The 23,363-nt window shown below is 43.3% G+C and overlaps 1 protein-coding gene across 6 annotated transcripts in view; it reads left to right on the top strand.

Annotated features, from left to right (window-relative positions):
* The window catches only part of nrxn2b (neurexin 2b), a 702,861-nt gene that overhangs the window by 668,738 nt on the left and 10,760 nt on the right, over window positions 1-23,363 (top strand). For all 6 annotated transcript variants that reach the window (XM_061031595.1, XM_061031601.1, XM_061031599.1 and 3 more), the window contains 2 exons: window positions 12,610-12,932; window positions 20,303-20,381. In XM_061031595.1, coding sequence (XP_060887578.1) covers window positions 12,610-12,932; window positions 20,303-20,381 — 402 coding nt within the window. The remainder of the gene's footprint in view (window positions 1-12,609; window positions 12,933-20,302; window positions 20,382-23,363) is intronic.

Raw genomic sequence — 23,363 nt, forward strand, 5'->3', positions numbered from 1 at the left:
TAGGCAAGATAATGAGGGGATTAGCGGACATTTCCGATCTCAAAGGGTTAAAGTGATACGTTGCTCTGATAAGGAAGCGACTAGAAATGAACCTCTAAGCAGAATCTAACCACCTAACAGCAAATCAAACTCCACCCACACTAACCACTGAGGGCTTCTGCAACGACTCCCCAACCTCCCACCTCCCGCTCTCCGTGAATTGACCAAAAATCAGAATCTTTACCGGCTTTCAAACAGCCGGTAACAAATTCTGAGAGCCCTCAGTTATAACCCTGTTATAAATGACGTCTAACATTTGGACCTGGATGTCGGTATTTTGGAAGAACTTGGACAGGTTGCGGCAAACCCTTGGGACAAAAAAAAAAACTTAACAAAAATTCTAACAAAGTTCTAAATCGTACTAAAAGAAACAAATCTCCAACTTCTTCTTCCCCCTCCTCCCCCCCCCCCCTGCCACGACTTCCACGTCAGGAAAACTCAGAGGGTTAAAACGAAGCAAATAACTCGACACCAAATTCAAAGTGACGCCTTTGGATCACTGTCACAAAAAATGTGTTTGAAGGTCCCTTTAACATTTATTGTTTTCACCAGCAAGAAACAAGTCTTGAATGTATTTTTCATTGTGATATTTTCCATGCAGGATGAAGGGTGTATGAACATTTTGAATGAGAGTTACAGTCTGGCTCATTTAACCTGTAATGATCCAGGATACAAGTATGGGATTATGGGTGTCCACTTTCTGGGGATTTTATGACACTAATGCCTCGGGGGGGATCTTGTGCAAAACTATCAGCCCTGTGGGTCTCCTCTGCAAGTTCCTCCACTGCTTATCAATTCCAATGTCAATGCCCATCTCTTAGAGGTCATTGGTTCTACAATTGTGCCATTAATTGCAGGACCTGTGCATACAAGAAGTAGTCACTCACAAATCAGAATTGTTGTCACTCTGGAATATAATGGAAGTCGTCGTCGCCGACAGTGTCCTAGAGGAGAGCTGTGCTGTGGCACTGGATCTCCCTCTGAGCCCTTATCTAGGCTGCCGTGTGTGAAGCAGATCAGAGTGAGCATCTCTGTCCGACTCTGTGCCTGCCGACTAAATCCAAAATGGCAGCCATTACAGGGAGCCAATGGAGGGTAAAAAATCAAAGTGCCAAAAGTTTTTAACTGCTCTACCAGAGCCAAAAACTTGCGCTCATGTGTCCCCCTTTTGCTCACGCCTCATGACGGATCTGTCATCCGTAGTTTACTGCTCCTTCTCTACCCTTCCTATCCCTCACTCCCCTTTGTTTCCTCTTGACCGTCAGTGCCAGAATTTGCCGAAAAAACCTGGCAAGCGTCTCCCTATGTCGGTGTATCCGATTTCTGTGGGAACAATAATAATGTGTTGCAGCTTTCTGATCTCATCAGGAAGCTCCTCTGGAAAATAAAGATTACAAATAACCAGCAAGAATCAATTCCCTGAGCTGCTCCTTTTAGCTTCGTAAAGAATTGGGGCATTATATCGTCTTCTGGCGAGGAGTCTACCCCCGCTGCAGCTCTCCAACAGCACGGCGATCCAGCTCCGAGCTGAGCTGCACGAGTGCAGGGAAGAGGAGGAGAAATACTACAATGCCCGGGTCTCTGCGGCCCAGAATGGAGCTGTAGAACCAGGTTTAATGTTCAGGGTTTAATGGACTGGTGTGATCTCCCCCCATTCCCTAATCAAAAGCAATCAAACCTCCCACTTGGTGTGAGGCCAGAGCCCAGATCAAACTCTCAAGGCCAGGCACCGGTCCAGATTCAGCTCTTCATGATCCCCAGCTTCATTTCAGTGATTCTCTTCCATCGGAGCAAATCCGTCTGTCTCTCAGCCCGACCCATGATGAGCTTTGCATCCCGCTGAGTTACTATCTTGTTTTCTCATTTGATCTCCCCGCACCATTACAGCCATGTTTGAGGGAAATAGGGGGGGAACTGCATGAATTTTAACGTGCTTGCTCATGAGTAGAAAACTTGCTGCGAGGAAAGAAGGGACACTTTGCTGTTATTTCATGGTCCCCAAGCATGAAATAGCCTAAATACAGCACAGTCACAGCTGGAGTGAATGAAAAAAACAGAGAGTGTACCTAGCTAACCAACGCTTCACCTGAGATAAAAGATCAGAATACAGATATAAGATCAAAAAAAAAAGAAAATCACGTGTGATTTAATCCAATTTACTATCTCAAGAGTCAAAACTGTCAGAATCTCTCCGACCTCGACTGACTTCAACGACCTCGGGGCTGCGAGCTGCCTCACGAGGCTTTCAGTCTAACTTCATGCTGGATTTGGCCTCTCGTCTTCATTGTCAAACGCAATTAATTCATAGTGTTCTCCCGAAACCAAGCCTGACTTCTGAGGACTAAAAAAACGGCAAAATGCTCTTAATTACCAAAGAGAGCCTTGTGCCGAGGAGATAACTCGGGAACACTTCATAATCGACTTTGTCAGCATCTCACTCCACCCGCACCAGCTTCCTCCTTCGGCTTCCTCCTGCCCAATTTTTTTTTTTTTCCGGCAGAGAGGAAAATGGAACTTGTTTGTAGATTCACATTATAGAAATTCTTCAGGCGCATGAAGGATTTGCGACCATAAACGCACAATGACTGTGCGTGCAAATGGTCCAACGTTCTGTTCTGCACATTACCAAGGCATTGTATTGACAAGAGGTGAATTCTGGGCCATCCCTCCCACCCTGACATGCTGCTAAGAGTTCCAGATAGAAGCTCCTTACAAAACCATATGGCACCCCTCCTCTGTGAGAGATAACAGCGGTGGAGGGAGGATGAGAGAAGCGTAATGATAGCGGTGGAAAGAGAAAGATACAGCTCCATCCAGCTGCAGTTTTTTGTTTTTTTCATGTCCCCTCCACTGCAGGTTCGGTACACTTACATCATCCATCCAGACTCTCTCCGACATCACCACCTCCATGTTAGTCCCTCACAGCCAGGGGGAGGGGTTCAACCTGGCGACAGTGTGGTATCAAGCTGCCGTCCCTTCCCCTCCTCTCCACCTACACATACAGCTATTATTCCTCAGCCCCCGACAACCAATCTGTGCATTAGCAAGCCGAGCGTGGCCTGAGCCCAGCCCACTCCACAGCTTGGCTTGGTTCAGCTTGTAATTACCGACCACAGCTCATCTGAGACAAGCCATTTCTCTCTTGTTTAGAAAAAAAAAAGTCGAGGAGGAGGGTGCATCGATGCGAAGCTGCAACTGGAAACTTGCTATTACTCCTGTTTCTGCTGCAGCTTTTAGGGCACCTTCGTTTTTTCTTAAAGAAATTGTTATTCTCTCTATTTTGTTACTGACATAAGAAAGGAGTGATGCAACCTTGACCCAACGACCTTCTGAGTCTTCCATCAGAAAAATCCCCATGCATCTAGGAAGATGAATTTTACATTTTTCAGCCACTATGACTGAACAGACAAAGAAGAGAGCACCACCTACAGAAATTATAACTTAATTTCAGTAAAACCTTTTGCCAACACATCTTAAAGGCACAAAAACGATTTGAAATGGCTCCAGTAGAAAGCTTCAGCCAGCAGCCTTGACACTGGCTGTAAAGATTACAACATGACCCTTGTGAGAAAATGCTCCCTCTAGAAATGCTTTTTTTTTTTTTTTACATTAAGAAATCTGATTGAAATTTGTAGTTTCTGGAAACTTTAAAGAAAGCATCCTTACAGAGAAATACCTTTAGTGTAGGGTAAGATCCTAATATATTATTAAAAAACAACCACCACTCTTCAAAGGAACCAAACTTCATTGGAGCCTGTTTTGCAGCTGCTGGCTGATGTAATCTACTGGAGCAGTTCTGAAAAGGTTATGGTAAAGACCCAAGTGAGGCACACAAGTCACTAATAATTCACTTGAGAGATGACGCAGAAAAACAACTAGCCTTCCGAAATATGGATTAAGAAAGACTTGACACTTTACCAACAAAGCAAATAGAATTAGACTTTGAAGCAGTGTTTCTCAAATTCTTAACATTTCTAAATTTAAGTAGTAACTTTAGTAGTAAATTTAAGTAACAGAACGGAGTGACAACCTTTACTGTGAATCTTTGCAGCTGATTTGTTTAGGACTCAAACAGAAGATGTGTGGTCAACATTACAAATTTAAAGTAGCCAACCAAAAGGAAATGTGCCCCATTGAAATTGAAATAAAGCCCAAATAGCTAATTTTCACACAAATCCCACAACTCAGTTTTACAAGACAACAGTCCTTTAACTTTAATTTGGGAGTGGCACCAAGGGTGGCTAATCAGTTTTCAAGGGGGGCCCAGACCACCCACAGGACACGCCCCTACCTGTAGCCCCCTGCCCCCCATCCTCCTGGGGGTCGCACCCCTCACTTTAAGAATACTCTTCTTCTAAGCCATCTCTTATCTGCACGTTGAAATAAATACATTATTCAAGAATGCTCTCCAACCCTGCATGTGATAGTAAACTATCTTCTTTATATGGAAATCTGTTGTCGTTAAATTGCAGCTGAGCATTTGCCAGAAAGCCGCAGCCTCGCTGTCATTTGAACAAGGTGAACCATGTGATTAGCTGCTACTCTGAGAATGAGGGTGGGAAGCTAGAGGTGACTCACCATGCTTCAGTTCTCCTCTACATGGGGAGCACTTTGCTGTAGCTCTTTTAGCTTTATTTCAACATTCTCCCCCCTAACTCTCTTCTGCTCCCTCTGCCATCTCACTCCTGTGTATTACTGTACGTCTGTCTCTTCCTCAGCCACTGTCTTTTACTGTGGTAGTCCTCTTGTTCTTTCTTATCAAGCCCGTCATCCACTCCCTCCGTGCCCTCGCTCTGTCTTCTTTGACATTCTATCCTCATGCGGGCCCTGCTCCGTCTCTGTCCCACTCGTCTGTCATCCTCCTTTGCTCCTGTCATCTCTCATGTCCCCATTCTCTCAGTCCCTGTCCAACCTCTTTTTTCTTTATCATCTCGCTCTCTCTCAGGCATTGGGTAGATAACACAAGAGCTGCCCTGTGGCTAGAACTGAAAAAAAAAAAATACTTACCGTTTCTTTTCTTCAACAGGGAGGGTTTCTTGTACTTCTGATAGTCGGGGCTGCTCCAAAAAGACATTTTGTCAGTCGAATCCCTGCACATCAACGTAAACGATGAGCAGGACCATTAGCATGGCGGGCTGTAGCATGTACAAAAGAGTCTACAAAGGAACTCTAAAGTATTCATTGCTAACAGGATTATTACGGATAGAGCATTATTTGAAGAGCTTGTCTGCTCTACTAAACAAACAGACCCTCTGATTGAGAGATTAAAACATAAAGAAAAAATGAATAAAGCAGGTTTCATTCAAAAATATGCATTTTCCCTGAAACTCTTTGCATCAATATATGTCAAGAGGATCTGTAGAGTGAACTGCTACTAACGTAAAGTTAGCCCAACTTTTGAAGCCCAACAGTGGAGGTCTCCATAATCAAATGGTAAACAGACTTGAGCTTCTACTTCCAGTCTTCAGACTACTCAAAGCGCTTTTACACCGCAGGAAGCAACTACCCATTCACACACTGATGGTAGAGGCTGCTGAGTAAAGAGTCCATCAGAAGTAACTAATCTCATTCATACGCCGCAGACGAAGCAGGGAGAGCAACTTGGTGTTAGTGTCTTGCCCAAGGACAAATCGGACATGTTGCTGCAGGAGCTGGGGATCAAACCCCCTACCTTCCGGTTGAGAGACGACCGACTCTCCCAACATGAGCAACAGCTGCTCCAATGGAAATGCTATCTCCACCAACTTTCAATCGGTAACAGGCAAAGAAGTGGAATTGAGGCTACCTATGGCCGCCTGGCAAACATCTCCAATGTGCCCACCTGTCAGTGAAATCCACCACGCCCCTTATTATGTAAATGTATGAATAACTCTTAGTACAGGAGGGGACCATACTGTTTTGACTTATAAACAACAAGCTATAGAGGCTTTTTGAACCAGGCTGTAAACGTGTTAATTTCTGCTGTAAATTGACATGTTAACATTGGCCCTAATGGAGATTCCTGTGCTTTTGCAGCCAGCCTCAAGTGGACACTCAAGGAACTGCGGTTCTTTGCACTTCCCCATTGGCTTCTTCAGTTTTAACACACGATGGTTTGCTGCTTGGTTACTATTTGGATCTGGATGTCTGAAATCGTTCATCAGATTAAATTAAATATTTAAAATAAAAGGACTGACTTGAAAAACTGAGGATGGGAGGTGGAAATGTTTCCTTTAAAAGGATATTTCAAGACAAAGGTGGCTTATTGAATTGATACAAAAACAAAGACATGGACAGGACGTCATATGGAACAGCCAATTCCAGTTGAGTGCAACCTTAGGTAAACCAGTCAGTTACAATTTCTGCTCACTTTATCTCTGTTCAGGACACCGCTAACGGGAAGTCTCAGGGGGAAGTGACAGGCCGGTGTAAGATATACGGCAGGAGGGAGTCTGCTTCTTCCTTCATATTGATTACATGCCAGCTCCAGATGGAGGAGGAGAAGGTGTATACATTCTGAATTCCACTGTGCATTGAAAATGTAAAAATAAACGCTCTCCTCCAGCTGCACAAGATGCTGTTGTGACATGCAGGGGTCATTACTGCCGTGATTCAGAGTGCTTCTCACTCCTCCACGACGCCTGCTAAGCTATCAGCCCCAAGGACCCTTGGTAGAACCAACCAAAGGCGGATATGATTGTGGACGATCATGCCTTAACAACAGCTCCTCCCCGCCTTCTTTTGCCCACTTTAAGCAGTAAAGAGTAAACTGCTCTAAGGCGGGGTACTTTGTATTTCTAGGCTGTGGCATAAGTGCAGATTTACCAACCAAGCGGCAGCAGCCTTGAAGCACGATTTCTATTCAAGGATGCAAGAGAAAGACACAAAATCCTCAACAATCTCATCGGGAAAACTTGGCCTTGGGAACCACACAGCTCTAAGTGCAATATATATCTGACTGCTCAGTCCTCCTCCAACTCTTTCTGACACTTTACTCTTAACTTTCCAGCATGCTTCTATGCATATCCCTTCATAACCAGGAGCTATTTTTACTCTGCTTTGTTGTGACAAATTTGAGAGCACAGTGTGCTAGTTTGAGCATTTCATATTTCCCTGTGGGATTTAAGAGAACGTACTGTATGGACTTAAAGTAAAAAGGAACTGACAGAGTTAGGTGAGGAATGTACAGAAGTAGAAGAAGACAAGAGCTGATAATCTCTGAGGATGGATGGAGGGATATATAGAGTGCCCTGCTGCATGGGAATGACTTAACGACTTGAGGTGGCTAACTGTCTCCTAACAATCGTATAAAGAAACATGTCCATCCAGAAGAAGGATTTAAAAGCTCACTGATCTTAGTTCATGTTTGTTAATGAGGCATCATCTCTGGTCACGAGAGAACCCAAAGGAGTTTGAACCATTTGTTAGTGCAGATTGGAAGCTAATGCTAACTAGCAGTTGTCTTATATAATAATGACAGAAACACAAAGCACAAAGAAACACAAACAGGAAAGGCAGATAAATTATATTATGTGTATACTTTTTTTTACCCATTAATGTTTGACAGTATACTATACGGACAGTCCAAGAAATTATAGGATAACCTCTATATCCAGTCATGCTAACAGTGTAGCTTTGTGTTTGTCGTCATCGTTCAGACTAAAATATCTCAAAAACTATCGCGTGGATTTCTCTGAAATTTTGTAGGAACACTGCTCTCCCCTTTGGTAAATCTTTAACTTTAGCTTTAGCATAATCATCAAGTTTAAATTTCTCACAATATATCTGAAGTGGATGTTATCACTTGGTTGCAAAACTAAAGCTACTGAAAAAGCATTTTCTTAATGTACTGTACTAATTCTAAAAGAAGGTAGATTATGTGCACGTCTACAACTAACTTCTGAAATGATAATACCTCAGTAAACACTTTCCTATGATGCCTAATATTCAGGGGTCTTGCTTTGAAATTGGATGCCCTTCTGAGTCAAGTTCTTTTCCATTCAAACGAGCAAATAAGGTCACTTCAGAAAACAATTATGGCGAAAATGCCAAACTCAAGGTTCCAAACAGAAGTGCACAAACAGAGTGGTGGCTGAATCCACTTCTGTTTTAAAGTCTACATTTCAGACCTAATACCTGCAACCTTATGTCATTCCCATCAGCCTCAGGTGTACTTTCTCCATATTGCTAATTAGCAAATGTTAGCCTGCGAGCACACAAACTGAACCCCTGGTCTTGTCTCAATATGAATGACAATGACAGGCTTGGAATTGGTATGGATCATTTAGCATTCTTCCTCCTCACACACAGCGAAACATTTATTTTTTAATCAGGTTCAGTTTTGCAAGGGAAGGAAAATGTCATCCCAAAGTTTGAAAAAAAAAGTCAGATATTTATTTTTGGCCTAATAGGAAGGTAGACTGATAGAGAGATTAAGGGATAAACAGAAGGATGGATGTATTTCGATTGGGTCTCAGCTCAGTGTTTGCTGCAGCTCAATGTAGAAGAAGCCTGACCATTAGGCTCTCTGCATTGCAGTTAATTAAGGCATTGTGTACAGCCGTGAATGCCTGCTATAATGAGCGGCTGGCTGCCTGCCACCACCAACCCGGCCCCTCCCATCCCATCCCATCCCATCCCATCCCAAGCCTCTGACCATTAAATGCCTATCACCTTAACAACAACCCCACCAAACTGGTCCAATTGATCCTCATCAATGTGCAAACACCGTCTGCCGTGCTGTCTTCTCCAAACAGCAAACTCGCACAAAGGGAAAGGCGTATGTAAATAACGTTGGCCGAATACACCACTTGAAAAGGCCAAGTATCACACACAAAAAGGTCATTTCACTGACGTGTTTCATAAGTTATTATATACGTGCACACACACCCTTTCTTCCACATCCAGCTCCGTCATATTAAGCGCTGTGATTGCTTGTCATGCGGAGGCTTCTTTTTCTCCCTCAATCCTTCCACCCAACCCTCACTCGTGCCCGCTGACCAAATTGGCTCTAAAACCGCATGTCACTTTTGATTTGACCCGGCAGACCCTGAAACAATAACTTCATCAGGCCCTGTTAGAGTCTCATCCCTAGTAGACAGCTCCAAAAACAAACACTGATTTCCTTTCATCTAGTCTGGAGGGCACCTTTCTGCCTTTTCTTTTTTTTGCTCTGTCTCTCTCTCTCAGACAGGATGAACGCATAAATGATTCTCTGCAGCACACAAGACTTGTCTTTTGGCACTTTTAAAAAAAAAGAAGGACTCTGTCACATGCTGTAGTAGCAGCACAGGATTAAATAGGTCAACCCACGGATCCTTGGACAGAAAAATGTCACTTTATACCCAAGCATGTGCACACAGTTTCAGAGGTATAAGTAATCCCCCCTACTCTGCATCGTAATCATAAGCCTCTTGTCAATATGGCTTACTTATGACTGTGTCAATGTGACACCAATACCCCTAAACTCCTGAGGAGGAAACTGTCCTGTCTGAACAGATCATCTTCTGACTTTGGGAGTTGTTGCTCACATCCAGTGAGGAAAGTCAGGTTGTTTTTTTTAAAAGGAACTTGATCTGTTTGGTAAACCAAGAAGAGGGATTGCATTCAGGAAAACAGATGATGGAGTGGGACATCAACTTCTCTGCACTCTGTCACCTTTTACTGGAGAGCGGGGGCCAACTGGGGCTGCTTGAAATGGGAGACCCTCAGGGCTGATGTGTGGGTGGGTATATGTGCATGTGTCCTCTTGTCAAGGACACTGAAAGAGTGGTATGGGGGGGGGGGGGGGGGGAATACGGTGGGCCAGGACTGTTAATGTATATTTCTAAATGTGATGCTTTCCGTATAGAAACACATGCAAGGTTATTCTCCTGTATTTTTCTTTTGCTGATGTCCACAGTTTGACAATCTGTCCATTCCCATTCCCTCCCACATCAAACATGCTTAGCGATGAGATAATAGAGTGAGACTCAGCTATTATGTCAACAGTGCATATGCCAGACATTAAGTCTCATCATTATGAAGTGAAGGGACAAGAGCTGGCTCCCTTGTGGGCCCTTGACAGGCCTAATGATCTGATAATGGGATGACGCATGTAATGGGATGTCTCAGTGGAATGGATTTATCTCGCCAGCATTTCTGTAGAAAACTTACAGATGGGGTGCCGGTTTAGCTCAGTTGGTAGCAGGCGCCCCATGTACAGGGGCTACAGTCCTTGTCGCATTGGACTCACAACAAAATCTCGGTCCTGACACTATTTGGTGTCTCACACTCAAACTCTCTCTCTCCACACATTTCCTGTCTTTCTATAGCTGTCACAAAACTATTTAAAAACTTAAACTTTTAGATATACTGAGTATAACTACAGAAGTTAAGAGATGGACGTAGCATCTTGGTTTCAAAGTAAAGCCAATTTAAAGCTGTTCAAGTGATGTCACACAGTAATAGAGCTGGCCACATGGCGGTCAAGAAAGTTTTCCTACTTCTGCACGCTACAGGGAAGTTACTGGTCTCAGATGCCACCTAAGTGTTTTATTTTTTCAATTGAAGACAGTTGTTCAAATGTATGAACTAGCCGACAAGGAGCCAAGCCTTGGTTGTACATCTACAGAAATTAATCTCCACAATACATAAATGCCTGTAATCTGCATTCTCTCTTTTGGCCAGTAGGGGGAAACTTCACTTGCTACATATGGAAATCAGATTGCGTGCAGATAAGAGAAAATTAGTCTACATCTCACTTGATTTCAACTCATTACATTTTACAAGTCAATCACTAGTTTTCAAAGATTAAGTTCCTTAGAGTAAACAAGATGATAAAACAGGATTGTTTGCATGCTTTCTCTGATTGGCAAGTCACTGTCACATCGACCTGTCAACTAGGATTGAGAAGGAACCATTTTTAAACACTCTCAGCTTTTGGTAACTAATTGCTAAAAAAAGAAAAGATTGCGATGGAAAAACTTTGGTTTGAAAATGGTAGTCCACAAACCATTTTGGAAAGGCACAGTGTCCTTATCAATCAAATGTTCAGTTTATGGATTTAATGCAAACACAAACATGCATGTGCAGTAATTGGGATTCATTTGCTGATAGCTCCACTCACTTGGGTGTTACACATGTCAGAATGAGTGCACCCCTATAGGCCGAAAATAAATCATAATTACTGTGATGAAGCACCCTTTCATCTCTTAATTGGAAACAAATGGGACACTGGCCTGTCCCTCTCGTCTATTTGCTGATGAGTGGAAGTCTGGTCTTGCTTGTGCGCAATCCAATAGAGGAAACAAAAGCAAGATTCAGAGGCTTCATTTGTCATCATTACACAAAATTGCACCCATAGAAGCTATTGTCAGCATATGACATGAAGTGCAGATGTGGGAACATATGTATTGGGAAGCTACTGTAAAAAGTCAGCAACAAATCTGCATTAATGCACCCACACGTACACTCACACTATCATCAGGCCGGAGGGGTTTTTCATTTCATAGGTCCATAACGGAACATCTCGAGAGAGTCTATATTTTGCTCTCACACGCACACTTTAGTGTAGTATCCATTTCACAAACAAACACACTCCCTCTTTCCTTTCAGGGATTGATTTATCCATAAAAAAAAATCTCTTTGGCTTCCTCCTCCACTTTTAAGTAATTACCTCATCAGGTCTGTTTTTAACCCATGTCTTTACAATAATAGCTTGCAGTAAACCTCCCTCCCTCCACTCTCCATTTCTCTCATATCCAATCATAATAGGGGGTCAAAGTTGAATCAGACCGAGCATTATGGTGGGTTGTCCCCATAGAGAGACAGAATGTAAATATGTGGTGGAAAAAGTATAAACTGACATCAGCTGAAGGAAATACAGGGAGAAAAACTACACCTGTCAGCACTCCACCCATTCACCATAAGTCCCGGTAACACATTAGTATTGGACCCTGGTTAAATGGTTGACCCTATCCTCCCGTCATCCATCTATCCATCCAGATGAATGGTAATGACCACAGAGAGGGACGGCCTCTGCTGAATTAAACATTTCCTTCCAATGAGGATCTTATTTTCCTCCTTTGGATGGCAGATCAGGGCGAGATTTTTTTTCTGCTGGCAGAGTTACTTTATCATTGTGCAGCTCAGGTGCATTGGAGGTCAATGACACAGACCCAGCATTGTTCTAATATATTCCATCTTGGGGCAAATGAGATGCATTCTGCTGGGAACCTTCAGTCTCGGGGTCAAGACGCAACTGCCCCTGCAATTTATTTGACTGCCACATTTGTGCTGCCTTTCCAAGGAAGTGGCACGTGCCCAGCCCTATAATGGTTCCACTTGTGCAAACCAGGGTCCAATCTTTCTAAAGTGTTGCCCAGGAAATCCCATGTGATTGAAATAGTCCCTGTCTTCTTTGTTTCACACCATGACTGTGTATTACTTTGGGTTTCATGTGCAAGCTCACTTAAGGACCATGACTGATTTGTATTCTGTGCCCTTTCTCCCTTTTTTCTTCCTCTCTTTCCATTGGTTCTCGTCTTCTCTTACCTCCTCTTCCTCTTTCTCTTCTTGGATATTTCTTCATCATTTTCTCTCACATAACAGGTCGTCAACTGACTATCTTCAACAGCCAGGCGTTCATCAAAATTGGTGGTGGAGAGAAGGGGCGCCACTTCCAGGGCCAGATCTCAGGCCTGTACTATAATGGCCTGCAGGTACTGAAACTGGCAGCCGAAGGCGACCCCAACGTCCAGACCCAGGGTAACCTGCGGCTGGTTGGTGATGTACCCTCGGTGCTCACTACTGACACCACATCCACCACACCACTGGCTGATATGTCCACCACAATCATGGAGACAACTACAACTATGGCCACAACCACCACCCGCAAACAGCGCTCGCCAACTATGAGAGACAGTGTCACACAGGTAAGCGCCAAATTAGTTGTAAAAGGCAACTACTTGCAGTGTTTTAAAATGTTCAGAAAAATTGCTCGCACAAACGGCAATGGTCAAACTTTACCTTAAGGTCTGTGTCTAACAGACAGGGCCGGGTTCCCCAACAAAGTTTGAGGTGATCTTCTCTGTACCTTGCGCAAACCTGGGTCATTTCAACCATCTTACAGAATACATCTGACTTAACCAAGACTTTTGCTATGAGCTGATTTTGCACTGGCCTACCTTGTGTTATGAAACCAGCCACTTAAGTCCCAGTTGGTTTCTTCAATAGGTTTTAGTCAGTCTGAGATTTTTGTTCTAAACTGGCCAACAGAGAGAAGCTTAAGTAACACTTTGTGGCTAAATGAAGGCAGGTGTTTGAGTCATGGAGCCAGGGAGATAAACAAGTTCTGTGCCTCATGATGAAGCATTGACACTTACATTTGATTGGCATTCTACATTTCCTCCAAGACCTTAAAGTGTAGAAAACAATTTGACAGATTAAACTGCATGTCCAGGTAACCAAATCTTTGGATGAGTTTATTTCAAAAGAAATCACAGCTTTAGGGTCAAACAGTGAAAATCTGTAGCAGAGCATTTGAGTTGCAGCCCATATTCAGACGTTCAATCAGTGTACAAAGAGGGAGTCATGTAACATTTTCTTGTTGCTATACTTTTATAAGACAAATCAGCACTTCAAATTCTGATTTGTTCTGAGGAGATATGGCTCACTAAACCCCAGACATGGTGGGATGCTGGAAAGTACAGCACACCCAAACATATCAACAAAAGGCTGGAGGAGGAATGAAAAATAAATCTTGCAGAAGTAACAGAACAAATGTATATTTATGACTTTGTCTGTACACATATGTGAAAGGCAATGATTTATGGCCTCGTGTGCTAATTGTAGTCATCACCAAAATGGTAAACAACAATTAGCAAACAGTAGGGAAGAACTGTTACCAACGTACTGGAAAATGGAGGAGGCGGGTCATCCAGACCCTCATACAAAGACCTAATAACAGACTCCATGTGTTCCTGGGCTGATATGCTGTAGCTCATGTCCCATATCATTTACTACAAGCTGTGTGTTGAACAGAAAGGTCTTCCTGTATTTCATCTTAAAGTATCTGTTTTCAAAGTCGGCATTGGAGGAAATGAAAACGTCTTGCATGTCAATGCTGAATGCAATTTTTCCAATAGAATTTGCATTCCACTCTTTCTTGTCCCTGACATGCGTGATCATGACATTCAGAATATATATTTAGAACGGCTTTGTCCCTTTATATTCATCTCAAACCTTAGCTGATTCCGTCCTTTGGAAGTCCTCTCTCTTTTTTTTAAAGAAGCAAAGCAAATGAGTGAAGTCAAGGTGAAACTGTTAAAAGCAGGAGTGTGCAAATCACAACACTTTGTATTGCAAACACTGGGTTCAAAGAAAATTGCTTTTGCCTCCTGTTAATTTGTTGTTTCTTTCTTCCTTTTTGTACATTTAGCAGAGAGAGTGACTTGATTAGTCCTACGTTGCCTCATTGGGTTAGTTGTTCTGATGCCAGCTGAAAAAAGATAGAAAAGTGGTTGTGTTAGCAAATGTTCTCCATGCCACTTTTTCTTAAAAGTCAGGGTTGGTAATTTTCTCCAGATACACTTTTTAAGATTTTGGTTGAAATGGTCTTTAGGTCCTGACAGAAATGAATAACTCGTGCTCTGAAAAATGAACAAAGAAATCCGTCATCTGTAGTAGTTGTAAGCCTGTAAAAAACTACTATCCAATGTCTGCCACGAGGTACCAATCTGATGAACCAATCATGAACCTCCCTATCGCCCTGCTCGTTTTCTACCCCATGCGTACACAAGCCCACACTCAAAGCGTGAGCTGAGGTCCACTTCTGGACCAATGGCGCTTGTGCATGTAAGTGAGGGGCGTGGCTTTTGAGGGAGCACAGAGGGGGGTGGGTGCAGACGGGGGAATGCTACTTTCAAAATCATGCTAGTTTTTGAAAATGACCAACCCTGCCTTTAAGTCATGTTTATGCGGCCATGCAAACACAAGCCCTGACTTGAAGGTCAGTCAAGTCTTCTCTGCAGACGTCATCTCCCAGTGTTCCCAGTTGACATGAATTATTAAAAATGACTGATGTGTGTGGCCCAGTGTGTCTGCCCCCCATCTCTCTAAACATGAGATCAATGGATCCGGACTCTGCGATGTCAGATGTTACCATCCACCCGGTTCAATATCATATCTCTGTCCTCAAGACCTCTTGGCGGACACATTCTTTCCTACTCAGCGTGTAATGAGCTTGTGTAACAGCAGTCTGTGATGTGAAATTGGCCGCCATACACGGGTTCGTTAGAGAAATTATCTGGAACGGTTTTAGGATGGCGAAAGGGCTCTGAGTGCTCCTCCGATGATAGCAGCCTTAATGTGAACTGCATCTGCTGACTGACATTTATGCGGGGTCATAAAAAAAGCAGAGTTCCACCTTTTTGAAGTGCTTTTTATTGCTAAGAATCTATTTTTCAGAGAGTGTACAGGGCATTTAAACAGCCTTTTCTTTATTATTATTATTGTGTATCTAGAGGAACAGAGTGTGTATCGTCACTACAGCCTCAAGTAGCGTTAAGGATGCGTTTCAGAGAATGAAAAGACATTACCAGTGAGTCACCCATCCACGCACTTTAATGATGAAATAGGACATGTTTTGCCATACGCACAAACACATAAAAGCCATGTAAGGGCATCCAGTTGGCAGACATTATTGATAATTCACACAGATGGTCCTCATGTAGTAGAGTGTGTTCCAGTGACGTCAAGGGGAGAAATAACTTGTTCTAAAATGGTTTGACACAATTGTAGTCGAGTAAAATAAAGCAAACAGTCATTAAGGGTTTGTGGAAAACATCGATTTGAAGCGGCTGAGATGCGACAGACAGAATGTGAAAAGCTTTCATATTTGCACTCCTAAATACTCAGTGTCTGGTGCCTCCATCCTGGGAGGAAGATCCCGGCGCCACACAGGAAGTGTTGCTGTTTGCGTTTTATATTTATGGCAGCAGCAGCAGTTTGGAAATAAACAGACTAAAATGGGTATTTAGCATGTAGCAGCTGGTGTGCATCTTAGCTGAAGAGAGCAGAAGGAGTAATTAGAACTCAACACTCAATTCAAAGCACAGATAACCATCGTGAGCAGCTGAAAACTGAGCATCACATGAAGCGGGAGTACTGGTTGGATATTTTACTATAATTAAAGTCTTTAACAACATTTCAACACAGCTTTGTCGATGGCTAATTTCAGTTAATGTTCCTGTAAAACTCTGAGTAAGATGCTTTTACCATTTTCTACTTGTGTCAAAAGTCACATTAAAGGTATAGTATGAAGGGTGTTAGGTCCACATTAAAGGGGGGGAGGGGTCTTAGATGTTGGGATTAAAGTTGTAAATTTAGCAGCAGCTGCCTGTACATAAATGAGGAACGTGGAGCATCCTGTGAAGGTACTTTGGTTAAGTTTTCACTCACAAATAAGGAGATACTTCCTGGTGTAGTCTGTAACCGTTTAAACAAGGTTTCAAAATATCCCATTAGTTGTGTTGGGGCTTTAAAGATCCAGATATGAAACTACACGTTCTCTTGGCACATCAGCATCACATTGTCCTGAGTATCAGGAACCTGAAAAGCGTTCTAATTGGGGATTACAACTTCACCTTCTCCATGGACACTAAATAAAGTGATCCGATTATTACTTGCGTCTACATGCATCAAGCATCTCATCAGAATTAAAACACTTTGACATGTTTAAAGTTATCCGACCGGACTGATCTGACGCAAATATAAGAAGAAGAAGACGCTGTTCCCTCCTGTTAACTACATTATAAATGTGCTTTAACCTGTGAGAAATTGATCTCCGTCCTTTGGTACGTCAGGTACGAGTTTCTGTCAATGGGTGTGTGTGTCAATAAAGTTTTTCTCCAGAGTTAGATCCAGTTTAATTAGAACAACAGAGAGTCTGTTAGTTCCTCCATTATTATTTTCTAGTTTTTGATAAGCCAGTGTCGCCGTGCATATTGACTCCGCCCGTGTTGCAAACATTCACAGATGTAGCTCCTCTGCACGCCCCCTCGCTGTGCCTCCACATAAGCACAGTTGAAGAGCGAGGCAGACATGCGCCGTGAGATCAGATTTACTCCTCCCCTCTCGTTCTCAATGACATTTCTTTCCAAATGGGCCGGATTGGATCTGTGTCTTCTGACTGCGGTGTCTACATGACTCGTGTTTATTGGGATCAGACTTTTATTCTTAATAATTGTGTCCATATCGACTGCTTCTATACAACAGCTTATAGTGAAGAAGTTGTTAGTCTAAGATGATGGACAGAGAACATCAGGGTGCTTTCCTTTAGGGACTCTGTGGGTTGATGCTGAAAGGTGGTCATTAAAAACACCAGCTGCAGGATGTATTTAACACCGTTTTTGATTCAATGCATGATTTGCAAACGTAAAAACTCACATCCTTTTCAAATACTGGACACCAAGTCTCCAACTGGTTTGGTTTCAATCAGAAATAAAAAAAAGGGTATCATGGATCTGTAGCTAGTTAGCACTAAGACCTATTTTAAGTCGTGAAACATTGAAGAGGTAGACAAGGAGAGGGTTTCAGAGCCAAGATAAGCCCCTTGTAGATATCCTCGGCATTAGTCACAGTTTCATAGTTCAAAGAATTCCCCCACATTATGTTTAGAAGTATATATTTAAATACTTAGTAGGTCATCCTATAGAGCCTGTTATGCTCAGCAAACATACTAATAACATTATAAATTCCACTATATGCTAAACTAACAGGAACTGTGATGCTCTGCAGAACCCTCCTAGCTACAGCAGAGACGGGCCGGGGCGGCGGAAAGCAAATGAGCGGAAACCCAAATTTCAATTTCTCCAACGGCTCTGAGCTACCCGCCGCGCTGCCGCTTTGATCATAGTGGAATAATGCGCTTTGATGCTTAGAATAAAAGATCTACCTTTTGATGCGTGTGGGATTTTTTTTCTCGTTCTCCCCTCAATACTCTGGGTTTCCACGAAAACAGCCGGAGTCATCGCTTGTCTCGCTCGGCCCAAATTTGATGTCATGATGTAAAAAAGAAAATAAGATCCCAACGCTATGCCCTCGCTCTCCCAGGTGTTTGTGATCTCTCTCTCTCTCTCTCTCTCTCTCTCTCTGATTTGTCGGGATGGATTCCAGTAATATGAAAGTTGTCTCCTCATGGATTCAGCTCGGAGGCTGATGAGAAAAGTTCTGACCGGGGTCAAACTGCAGTTAGGAGCGTCTCCTTCTGCAGATATCAGCACACTGGGTTAGTGGGCCTCGTGTGACCGTTTCCTCTCTAATAATCCACACTCAGCGCTGTGGTTGTGAGATGATTAGATGTTGGAGGGGAGTGGGGTGAATCGGGCTTTACAAGCGTGTCACAGATGTTGCACGAAATTACAACACTGATAACTCCAGCCCACCTGACATGCACTCAGCAGGACGCCGCATTATGAGAGTTACTTTTCAGTTATGGCAGCACGTACATCTTCAGACGGGCAGTGATTGATGTCCTCGGCTGCCTAATTGAAAGAAGTGCATGCTTTAAAGCATTCATTACGTGCTGTTTTGCACGGAGTTAGGAGAAAGCCAGGCAGCTGATTGTATGGATGGAATAGAAATTGAAGTGCATGTTAGATGGAGATGTTGCCGGGAAACTGAAGAATCAGCATCATTAGAGCCATTTTGACAAGAGCCAGGTGATGTGAACACACACACTCCAACTCGCTCAGTGTAATTAATAAATGATCACTTCCCCGGCTGTGGATTAATAACTGAAAGAAAACGCTGAGCGGGAACGTGGCGCTACAATCAATTAGGCTGATAGAAAGCCCCCCATTTTCTATCGAGTGACCCCATCTTGAATAACAACCAGAGGCTGAAAAGTGTGTGTGTGTGTGTGTGTGTGTGTGTGTGTGTGTGTGTGGGGGGGGGGGGGGGGGGGGGGGGTCTGGTTGTCTAGACATGCAGCTGTGAGTCATGCAGGAGTGCGGGCAAAGCAACTTGTCAGGTTTAATCAGTTTTCATCCTGAGACCCCCTCTGCTGTACCCTCTGTACTTTTACACTAACTGACTTCACATCGTCTAAAACCTTTGTAACGGGAAAAAGAGAAAAGTCTGCAAGCTGGAATGCACACGCCCTGATGTGATTCACCACATTCATTGTGCATTGCAAGCTGTTGTGGGACACATAGCCATGCAGACCAGTCTGGCGGCGTCACTTATTACCATCTTTCTCCCTCATGAGGTCATAATCCTGCATTTAAAGAAAACGTGTAGAGCGCTGGTTTGATTGAAAGACTCCTCGATTAAAGTTAGTGGCTGACCAGCAGAGGTAGGAAGCGCAACAAAATTTACCTCAACCAACGTGTTGTAGCTAGTAGCAGAGCAAACTCCTCAAAGTGAGGAACAGATGATACTAAAGGAGCTGCACAGAAATTGCACGTTGTAGATTTTGCTGGACGTAATACAGACCGGTGAAATTTATTTTATGGATTTTTACCGTACACATACAATAAAAAGAAGAGCTCCACCAATATGTTATGTCTGAAATTGTTAACACGTTTTAATGGAGGGAGAATGTGCTGATTACTAAGTGGCCGATACAGATTTTTCTTACATAAAATACGTCCAACTGCTCCACACCGTGTGCTGCTGAGAGTACTGTCAACTATTGAGCACCACATGCTCTGCTAGAAAAGCTACAGATGACATCTTTTAAAAATGAACCCCGCCCCCAAAAAACCACACAGTTTTCTGCATGATGTGTTTGAAACAAAAGTTCTTATATCTACTATGGATTACACCAGTCATGTTGACATCAGCCAGATAGTGTCGGTCTATAACTGTCGACATGCTGAGTAAAAACAGAAGCTTTCTAGATTTAGAGATGTACAATAAATAGTATCAATTAAACGGTAGTTGAGCAATAGGGCACCCAGTGTCTGACAATTTCACCCACGCCATGGAGGATGCCAACAGTTCTAGACGAGCTACACCTCTTTGATTGCTTTGTGTTTGCTCAGATAGAGCTTCCCCGAAACTTCAAATCACTGCTTACATAAATACACATGGGTGCTACTCATACTTATAAAGCGCACCACCTCCGTCTTCTCAGCAAATATATCAACTACTGAGGAATTCCTCGTTCCAGTGTTTTTTTGTTGTTGCACTGAGTCGTTGCTTTAGCTCCGAAAACTCTCAGATTCTGCATCTTCTCTAAACGGATGTAATTTGACCTGACTCTGTCCTCTCTTTTCTGTTTTTTTTTTTTCTCTTCCAGAATGCGGATGACCTCTTGGTAGCATCAGCTGAATGTCCTAGTGATGACGAAGATTTGGAGGAGTGTGAGCCTGGAAACGGTGAGTCAACTCAGGGGGTTCTGTCTTCTTAGCACTTGTTAAAAAAACAAAAAACAATGTGCAGCTTCAAGACAAAAACAGAAGTAATCCTTTCTCCACTTTGACGACACTTTGACTGCACCTCCCTCTGTACGCAGCTCTGATTGGTCAGATGTGCACCCTTCCTTATTGGTCTTTTCAAAGCAGCAGGCAGGCAGCTGCACCGTTGTCCATCAGTCGCTCAGCCGAGTGGTAGTATGTGGCGTTCACCCAGCTGTTGCACCAATCTCCTGCCTCGATTTTTAACAAGGCAGGACAGTCTCCACGTGGAGACGCAGCTTGTTCCGTGTGGCACACAGCTGCAGCGCGGCAGGCCCGGTGGCCGAGATGCTGTGAGTGTGAGCAGTGGGTCAGCTAATGTTCTGACACTGTGACAGGTGGGGGGGGGGGGTCGCTGCGGTTTCTTACTCTATTAAGCTGACCTTCTTCAAAAGGATGCCAAGAACCATGTTACAGTGAAGAAGTGGGATTCAGATGAACGTTTGGTCCACACTGCGAGATATGCAGATTCCCTTGTGTTGATGTTTCATCCTGAAAGATTTCTGTTGTTAAACAGCGTAACCAGTTTTAATGTGTTGGAAGAAAGAAACCAATCGGCTCAATAATTAAACACGTCCAGTCTACAGGCAGCTATTTCACTAACTACTGAAGATTAAAATAGTAAACAAATGTCTTTCTGGATCCCTGACTGAACCACCCTAAATATAACAAAGCAAATATTTTCCAATAAATTTATTAATTCTGACTTCATTTACAAATAAGTTAAGTTGAGGCCAAAAACACAAAAACACTTTAAAAATGTCAACTTCAACTTGGGCATTTATTTTAGAGATAGGACAGTAGATGGAATCAGAAATCAGGGAGAGAGAGAGAGAGTGGGGATGAGCCACAGGTCAGATTCGAACCCGGGCTGCCCGCCTGGAGGCCAACAGCCTCTCATGGGCACAAACTAGGCTACTGGTGACCCGATTATTTGTATTTTTTTATTTTGTTTTTTAACACAACCTCCACTTCCAAGGGATATTGAATCGAATGCCAGAACATCTGGTTTCATTAAAGGCACAGTATGTAAACTCCGCCACCAGGGGGCTCTTAATCAAAACAATAACAAATGATGACGTTGAGGCTGACGGGGAATCATGAGAGTGATTCTCTCTGCTACTCCCCCGAACACGAACTCTTGTATATTTGTCACAATATGATTCAAGTTCAAGATGAAGAAATAGGTTTTAAAAGTGCGTATTATACACCGGATTTTACAGTACTCATCTCCCACAATGCTTTGCATGCTACAAGCTAATGGTTAAGTGCCCTTTGATATGATGGGTAGGTTTGGCTAGTCTCACGTTTGGTGATTGGGTTTCAGAGCTCAGGAAAAGTTATAAAACAATTATAGACAGAGGGAGGATTACAGAAAGATTTTATTTAAAAACAGCCAAAAAACTTTTTGACACATGATTAGTGTTCAAGAGGAGATAACTGACAATTAACAGATGGAAAGAGTACAACAGAATATGTTTTTATATCACTTGATCTTTAATCAAATCAGCTCCACCTGGTCTTCAGTATGCTTCAGTATAATAAGTTCTGTTGTTTGAATCTTTCTTACAGCTGGAGTTAGCCATCCACGGTAGCAGCTTCTGTGAACACAGGATAACAAGCAGAAGGTTTAGTTGATATCAGACTTTTCCAGAAAGTAGTAAATGTACATGACACTGAAAAACACTTATCCTACTTTAGATTCTTCATGAATTATACATGAAAGATTGTGCTAAAACAAAGTGGGGATATCTGTAATGTCTTTGTTTGGGAAAGGTTTTTTTTATGGATCAGGGATTAGAGGTTTAAATAGAGTATATGTCGGGCTGTAAATTACAGGAGATTACAGCAATCATTGTGTTTGTGTGTTGATCTGAACCTGTGTGGAGAAACTCGAGTGTAGCATTCTCCTGCCGCTTCTCACTGTAGGTGGTTGGGACCGAAATAGAGACTCAATTCCCTTCTTATCGGAAGGAGAAATGAGAGTTTTTCGGTGGATGCTATGCCCAGGCTTAATCTCCCGAGGGGAAACACAACTCTTTCTCTCTCTCTCTCTCTTGTATGCCCACACAAACACACACACGCACAGTGGCCGACATGCTCACCTTTCCAGACAGACACTTGTCTCTCTCTCTCTCGCTCTCTCTCGGTGTAAAGTTTTCTCTCTCCGGAGAAAACAACAAACACGCTCGTGCACGTGCTCTGTATCGCACCTTCCAGATGCCACAGGAGCTCCAGCCAGGCGAGGCCCGCAGGGTCGGATAAGCTTCGGTGAAAACTGTGGACGAGGAGAGAGGAAGAATCAACATTGTCTGAAAAACATGCCCCCCCCTCCCCGTCCCCCTCCAACACTGCTTGGCAAACAAAGACCTGTGGTCGCTGTATGATGGGACCCATTCCCTGTGTTTTCAATTACAGGAAGCGGCTCTGTGTTATTGAACTGCCTCCAGGAAGGAGAAGTGATGTTAAGCACAGCTGAGCGAGATATGACTACAGCGAATACATCGGGATCGATACGAGTCTGTCCTTCAGCCAGTGCAGCTCCATCGGCTTTACAGATGCATTTACCTGCAGCTGTAGTGCAACAACAGCCAATTCAAGGGAATTTTCTCACCACAGTTTTCCATCCAGAAGTTTTTGGTGGCTGTCTACCTCTAAATGATGACACCCCCCCACCCCCTCTCACAATGATTGCAGGGCGGCCACTGTCGCACACTTGCTGACAAGCCTAGAGTGGATGCAATATAGACAAAAGTGCAGAGCGCGGGGAAACGGCCTGAGGAAGAGACGAGCGGGGGGGGGGGGGGGGGCTGGAAGGAGGACTGTGTTTTGAAGGACTGACCCTCATTGAGATTTGCGTCACGTTCCTCTGCGCTCAAAGCAGGAGAGGAGGAACGAGGAGAG

This window comes from Labrus mixtus, chromosome 23 (genome assembly GCF_963584025.1).
Source record: "Labrus mixtus chromosome 23, fLabMix1.1, whole genome shotgun sequence".
Taxonomy (NCBI): Eukaryota; Metazoa; Chordata; class Actinopteri; order Labriformes; family Labridae; genus Labrus; species Labrus mixtus.